This window comes from Apaloderma vittatum, unplaced genomic scaffold (genome assembly GCF_000703405.1).
Source record: "Apaloderma vittatum isolate BGI_N311 unplaced genomic scaffold, ASM70340v1 scaffold3749, whole genome shotgun sequence".
Classification (NCBI taxonomy): domain Eukaryota; kingdom Metazoa; phylum Chordata; class Aves; order Trogoniformes; family Trogonidae; genus Apaloderma; species Apaloderma vittatum.
In genome coordinates, this window is record NW_009734487.1 from 17,629 (window position 1) to 25,597 (window position 7,969).

Here is a 7,969-nt window from a genome sequence, read left to right on the forward strand (position 1 = left end):
AAGAAGGAGAAACACATTTGACTTACAAAGTTGAAAAGATAAAAATTATTTAAAATGAAAAATTGCAATAAATTGCTTTAATATCTATTTATTTTGGGAGCAGATCTATAGTGTTATTTACTAAATTTTCTTCACTGGAATGTGAGGGGAAAAATGGTAGTGTTGGTTACCTTGAGGTACCCTTACAATAATAACATAGCTGCCACATACACCAGTGCACTTGACGAAACACTGTTCTTGCACTCAATTAAATTACCATGCTGACAAGAGAAAAATGGATCCGCTTTGTTGCAGACTGTCAAACATGCTTTACCTTCCAACCTCCATTATTCTAGCTAAGTGAAATATATCAAACCACTTAGCTGTGCCTGTCACTAGAAAAAAAAAAAAGAAAACAAGAGAGAATACGCTTTTAGCAAAAATATTTCTGAACACCCCTCTCAACTTTCTGCAAACACCAATAACATTAAGGACATATTTCTTAGTCATAATGAAATTTTTCCAAGAAACCTTTATAAACACATAACATCCTTTTTTCTTTGTGTTACTTCCTTATATCATGATTTTATTTTTATTAGAAAATATTGGTGTTCTTCAGTAGAATAATAATCATATAAGGCCAAATTCTTTTCCCTTTTTGTTATGGCAACATAAAATTTCCTCATAGCTGGCAGTATCAGCGTCTGAGAATGTTATTAAGAGGCAAGGCTACAGGCAGACCTCTCTCTCCTCGTCATACAAACTTTTACTACTTCACAGTCCAGGAAGGACAGATGGGATGGAAAGTGGATGACATCCTACATTCTAGTCGTTCCTGGGTACTGTAAAACAAGTTGCAGTGTTACAGATTGCTACAGAGTACAGTTGAATCTCCATGCTGACAGAAAGCTAAAAGCTAAAGCTCTCTTCAATTCTGCTGAATGATTCACTGATACAGCTGTATAATTGAGTTGTTTTGACATTAATTTAGCTCACTTTTCTTTCTGATGCGTTGAGACTGCAACAAAGAGGAATGTTTTGCCACACAGTTGTCCTCAACACTCGGCCAAGTAACTGTTAGCAGCTAAGCAAAGTGACATCTGTGCATGTGGCAACTGTCTTTAGTCTGAAGCTATTTCTCTTAAATCTAAGCCTGAGGGTCTGAATCATCATTTCCCAAAACCCTACATCTTGCCAATTGCAAGGTATCACTTTTAGACCCATTTTTTACCAAAGGAAATAAATACTGAAATGAGAGACACTGAAATATTAAACTTTTTTTTAGCAGTTATCATGTATACTTCTTTTTATTTTACCCCTACACTAATTTGAGACCTCTGAGAATTCAAAAAATTTTAGTAGGTCGGATTCAATATTCAAAGTATTCTACTGTTACTTCCATTGATTAATTCAATTTTTCATTAGACCTGAATTATTTTAAACCATAAATTTACTTAGATTTTTTCTTCTCTCTAAAACTAAATTGCTTAAATGTAGAGATCTATTATCATTTTGATGCTCTAAGCCTTCCTACCCAGGCTCCAGTTGCTCCTTCAGATCAGGGTATGGTCTTCTAGCAGTTCTATGACATGTCCATGAAAGCTATTCATGTGTCTTGAATATGCAAGGACAGCTAAAATAGCACTAGATAACTAAGTGAATGGGAAGTTAATGTGGCTCTATTTTCCCTTTTGACACATCCTTACATGCACAAGTAACACTTAACATTATCTTTAGTCATCAGGAATAAAGACAACAATGAATCAAATCTGTTGTCACCAGATTTACTCTTCCTAATCCTCCTAAACACACAGGTTTTCTGAACAAAATTATTCTCAATCATAGAAAGAGGAAATAATACTTATTCTCTAATAACCGATATTTTGGTTTTTGAAAGCCAACAAGTTTGACTTTCATAGCAAATTAATAACACCTTAAAAATATTATTCAGGAAGTTATTTGTTAACAGAGAAAATGTGATCAGATTCTCAAAATACAGAAATTAGTATAGCACCATCGAAGTCGTTATCTCTATGCAAATTGAAAGAACTGAGAATCTGCCTTGTAAGCAGTATAGGAAAATTTTGTCCCAGAAACATATGTACAAATAATATGAAGAACTCACATTTGTATATACAAACAGGTAAGATATTAACTGTAAGCTGAACTAAATAATCTCTTTGAGTTTATCAAATCTTCAAAGCTAAGTTTAGTATACATATGTAGACGTAGTAATTAAGCTGATCTTTTGTTCTACAAATAGAAATTAGAAAAAAAGAGTTCATGCATAGTCAATTTACAAAAAGTTTTTTTAAAGGAAGATAAATGCAGGTCAGAATTATTGTTTTGACACCACGTCAGTCATGCACAGAACTCAAAGAGCCTCACTGCACTCTGGACAAGATGCTTCTGTCCACCTGACAGCAATAGGACAAAGGGAAATGGATTTAAATTAAAGGAGAATAGATTTAATCTTAGGAAAAAGTTCTTCAGTGTGAGGGTGACAAGACTCTAGAATAAATTGCCCAGAGAAGTTGTGGATGTCTCCTCCCTGTAGATGTTCAAGGCCAGCTTGGATAAGACCTTGAGTGACCTGGTCTAGTTGAGAAGTGTCCCTGTCCATGGCAAGGAGGTTGGATTAGATGACCTCTAATGTACTTTCCAACCTAATCCATTCTATGATTTTATCACAAGAGTGAGAAGCATTGTGTTTAATTCCCAAAGAGTTCTAAACTTGTGCAAGCAGAAGTTGCTGCCTTCTTTAAAAAGTGACCTTCAAGAAAACAACATTTTAAAAAAAAAAATCTTTATTTCTTTTTCATTTATAGAGAGCAGTTCCTTGATTTGCTTGAAAGGCAGGCAGGAATAAGTATTTTCCTTTCTTGTGAGTTGAAAAAAATTACAAAATTATACAGAATAAATAGTAAATATAAAACTAGCAAGAATTCATTGCAAAAATAAACCTGCTGTGTTCTACATTTTTACCTATTTTTCCCACAACACATTGTTTCCTTCTAATTTCAGAAAATATATTTTGTACAAACAGTTAAATACTACTCTTCTTACTTGTGTGTGTATTGTTTCAGTTATTCTGTCTGAGAGTTGCTTTTGTGTAGGCTTGGAAAGAACCGGTATTTGCGCTTGGAAGTTCCTAGCCACAGCAAACTCATTTCTTCCAAGAATACTTAAAGCCAGCACAGAAGTTATTTATATATATATATAGATATATAAAAAAATCAAACTTATTGAATACAGTAACATATTTACAGCTGATTCTCAGTAGCTTTTCAAATTGCCCAGGATTATGAGTTGAAACACCAGTGATGCACAATATTTTATAGCAGCAGCTCAAGAAAAGATTGTCCAAACTTAGGTAAAGCTATCAGATAGGGAAAGTAGGAAAAGACTTGCTTTTTTCTTCATTTAAATTGTTGGGTAAACATAGTTACATATTTTTCTTTCCACATACTGGTACTGAACACACATGATGAAATTCTGTGTAAAACACTGAAATATTTGCAGACTTTGGATGCATAAACAAACATCTTTTCTTTTTGTGTTTTGGTTTTTTTTTTTAACTGACATTTAGTATTACGACATTTCAACTCCTTTCATATTTGTTTTAAGGGTATGTTAAGTGTAGTTGTAAACAACGTTCATGTATGCAGTGCATGTACTAACCTAACCAATACTCTCTAACCTTATAACTACAAACACAGGTATGTTTGGTCTTTTTGTTTTTTGTTTTTTTTAAAGGAATGTAATTAAACTGAGGGGAAAAAAAAGAAAGAGTAAATATAATAAAGATTTTTCCATAGGTTGGGTACAGAATGGAGAGTGCTATACACACATTTTTAAAATGTTGAATAATATTGTAATAAGCAATCTTCCTCCCACAGTTCAATCACAGAAGTTTATGTTTAACTTGGGGTGAGACATATCACCTGCACACAACCCCATGGCTTCCCACAGTGATCCCTGAGTTTTTGTGGTTTTTTTTCACTAGGATTACTGCTGTGCTTAAGTTCTGACTGTTGACATGTTATTATAAGGCACTTTTATTTACAATGGTTCCAACTTAAAATGGCAGAGATTCAGCCCCAACCCAACGTATTATCACTTCATGTTTGCTGCTCCAGGACTTCCAGGTAGTCAGGCTCAGCATGTAAATTAGCTTTGAGTTCAAAATATTCATTTTTAGTTTGTTCTAGAAAAACTTTTCTTGGCCTGGAGTACATGAGTGTCTCCATTAGTTTCAGCTCCTCATGTGTTCCAGGATAATGAACTTCCATGTCAGGCTGGAGCTGGACAATATTTTTTCGTAGGTATTCTGTGATCCCCAGTTGCTGCAGTTCCCTCTCTTTTTCAAGAATGTTTCTATACAAGCAACTGGCATCCTGAAAAGACAGAAACTCAGCAGATTGATCTGTAGCCATGTATTTGACATTTGAACCTGTAAGAGGTGAGCTATTCTCTCTTTCCAAGAGACTTCGGCAGAGATGTTTGGAATCGCTAACTTCCTTCTCGCTTCCCTCCTCCCGTTGTTCAGTATGTTTGGGGCTGAAGGATGGGCTGCGGTAGACCTGAACCAGGGGAGTGACCATACGTTGCTCATAAAGAGTTGCAGCTGGGCGTTCTGTTGTGTGGTGTGTTGTCTTGTGCCCATACATGCTGTACTGGAGGTGAACTGGGCTACTATCCCTCATTTGTTCATCCGCTTGTTTCTTTTTGTACCTTCGTCGCCTATGCAGAACGAGGACAACTGCACAAAACACAATAGTTATAAACACAATTAGAAGTCCTAATATTAGAACAGAAAGTGGGACAGCATCTGTAAGGGACCGCAGGATGGTGTCTGCAGTGTTGGTAGTAGTAGAGGAAGTTGTCACAACTGCAGAACTGGCATGAGTTGGAAGGGCAGGGCTGTTTATTAAATCTGGGCACAAGACTTCACTGTTTAGGGATTTCAGTTCTTTTTTTGCTAGATGTCCTGGAGATTTACAAAAAATATCACCCATCATTGTATTCTTACTCAATTTTTGAACCCATTTTTGCAGCCCAACTGAATCACAAGTACAGTCCCAGGGGTTATCTTCAAGTTCAATTTGTACCAGCATAACTAGTTCATCCAAGACGTTGCTCACAGGCAAATGAGAAAATTGGTTTGTTTTCAGATTTAATCTGGCAAGTGGAACACCTGAAAAGATATGGGGTGGCAAAGTCTGCAGAAGGTTGTTATTTAAGTAGAGGACCTTAAGTTTTGGCATTGCATTAAATGTCCCTGGCAAAACTTCTTTGATGGCATTATATTCAAGGTACAAATATTCAAGATGCTGAAGGCCAAGGAAGAGATTCTGACTTAGCTTTGTAAGATGATTGCCATTGAGATATAATTTCTGCAGTCTAGTCAAATTCATAAAGGATCCTTCCTCAAGGATTTCAATGCGATTGTTTCCCAGGTGAAGCATTTCCAGGCTGACATAATCCACAAGATCTGATTTCAGCAGTGTCTGAATAATGTTTCCAGCTAGAATAAGCTTTTTAGGATTTGAAGGAGGGGGTCCTAAATCAGACAAGCTTTCAATATTTCTCTCCTGGCAGTGCATGAGAACTCCTGAGAGCATATGGCTGGTGCAGTGACAGGGGACGGGACAATAGATCCCTGGAAACGGAGTAGTAGGCTTTGAAGTATGAAGCATTAAACTTGGTTCTTTAGTAGGAGCTTTCAGGATAGGAATCACCTTAGTTGATAGGTGACTATCACTGACAGAGGTCGTTACAACCAAGGGCAATGACCCTGAAGGATCTTCAAGTTCATTGACAGGATGAGTGGGACAAAGTGATTCTTTTTTCAACCGGCTTAAGATGCTGCCTTTGATAATTGGAGGACTATTGCATACAACATCACCTATTATTGACTGAGGAGGCATGTTTTCTAGCCATGTCTTCAGCTGCAGCAAATCACAGTTACAGGCCCATTTATTGTCTTCCAGCTGAAGGTCTAGTATTCTACCAATGTGTTCCAAAAAGCCAACATAGGGCAGAGTCTGTAACTGGTTTCCACGAAGATCTAAATGGGTCAATGGCACAAAACGAAATATATTTGGAGGAAGATACTCAATGGCATTATCATTCAGAATAAGCACTTTAAGCCTGCTGAGCTTGCTAAAGGCACTTGCTTCAATCACTGTGATGAAATTGTTGTCTGCTTGAAGGAACTCTAAATTTTCCAATCCATTAAACGTATCTTCTTTAAGTGTTTCTAAAGAATTGTGATTGATATGAAGTTGCTTAAGAAGACTGAGACCATTGAAAGCCCCAGGCTCAATATCTGCAATATTATTAAAACCAAGATGTAGAGAGATAGCATTAACAAGGCCAGCAAAATCATTGATGTGTAACATAGTCAGGCCATTGTTTAACAGATTAAGATGGAAAGGCCGTGATGGTGGGACATTTATTTCTGATACCATCTTGATGCCTCTTTCTTCGCAGTTTATAATTATGATATCATCCTTTTCTTCACAGGAACACAAACGTTGACAAGATCCTCTGACTGGAGAAAAAGAAGGTTGTGACTGGAAAGGATCAGATGCCACCACAACTGAATATAGCATAAAAATCCAGAGCTTCATCTTTCCCAGCAGATTCTAGGAAAAAGAAAAAAAAAAGAAGGAAAAAAAAAGGAAAAGTAATAGAGTCATGATTTCACAGAGTTGATTTCTTTTCCTGGTGCTGGGGAGAGCAGTAACGATTCCTAGTATTTGTCATTGAGCTATCTCACCTTTCACAAAGTATTATATCATCAAAACATGTGAAGGATTTCTAAGCAGAGAAGAATATATTTATTTTAATGTGCTGATTCAATGAACACAGTCATAAAAGAAATGCCTTAGTACTTTCATGCAGATACACCAAAGTAGGAGATAATCAGGAGTGTGTTGTCTTATACACAGTACTGAATGTTTTTCCAGTGGACAAGTTAATGCCCTGAGCAACTTGTACCAAGGCTAATATAATATTTTGGATCGCTGTTTTGTATCACCATATAGCACTGCAAATTTTAAGAGTACCTGGCTAAGCCTAATTTAATATTTTACAACTGCTGAAGAGAAGAGATAAGATTTGGGTTGGTTAAACAACGTATTGTGAGCAAAAGACCCCTCAGTCAGGACATAGGGAATCTTTCCTTTGGTTTTGCATTACGTATGTAAATCAAAAGGTATTTACTCTGCAGTCCTTGTACCCCAAAATTGAAAAGGAAGTAGGCAAAATTATTCCTATTTCAATGCGTATGTTACAGTTCATGTCTATTTAGTGAAAGCGAGAACACAATACATCATAGTTTAATATGTTTTCATACAAATAAAATATGAAACATAGATATATTCATATAGATAAAATAATCATGTACACAATTAAAAAAAGGAGAACTGAAAATGCAGTACATGTCAGAATAAACAGGTAGTCGAGGGGCAAACATTTTTTTTATTATTAGACTCCTTCCAATTATTATAATCATTAATTACTATAAAAATTCTCAAATATTCGTGGAATTCACTGTGCTTCACAAGGTAAAAATGATAACCAGTATCATCCATATGTTACGTAATTTAAATTATCAACTTCCAAGCTAATCTTGAACTTTGCAATACCTGATAAATGCATTACAGTACAACTATGGAGTCACAAAAAGAATTTTCATGTTGAAATCAAGCAGTTATGATTGATTTGAATTAATTTATGCTACACTCCATTTGAAGATTCTATTTACTTCTGTCGAGGCTGTCTAATTAGCAAGAACAATGGTATTTCTTATTATTTCAGACTGAGGGAAATAACTGTTTGTAATCTTTAATTAAATATTCCTATATTTAAAAAAAAACAAAACAACCCAACCCTATTAAAATAAAATGTTATGACAGAATGGACAATTTTAAACAGAATAACTTGGGGGGGGGGGGGTGTTTTTTTTTTTTAGGATTGAATA

General features: G+C 35.6%; 1 protein-coding gene across 1 annotated transcript in view; it reads right to left on the bottom strand.

Annotated features, from left to right (window-relative positions):
* Nucleotides 1-3,703: 3,703 nt before the first annotated feature.
* SLITRK6 (SLIT and NTRK-like family, member 6) overlaps nucleotides 3,704-7,969 on the bottom strand; it is a 6,845-nt gene continuing 2,579 nt past the window's right edge. The window contains exon 2 of the mRNA XM_009876283.1: nucleotides 3,704-6,629. Within this exon, the coding sequence (XP_009874585.1) occupies nucleotides 4,101-6,614 (2,514 nt within the window). The 5' untranslated portion in view covers nucleotides 6,615-6,629 and the 3' untranslated portion in view covers nucleotides 3,704-4,100. The remainder of the gene's footprint in view (nucleotides 6,630-7,969) is intronic.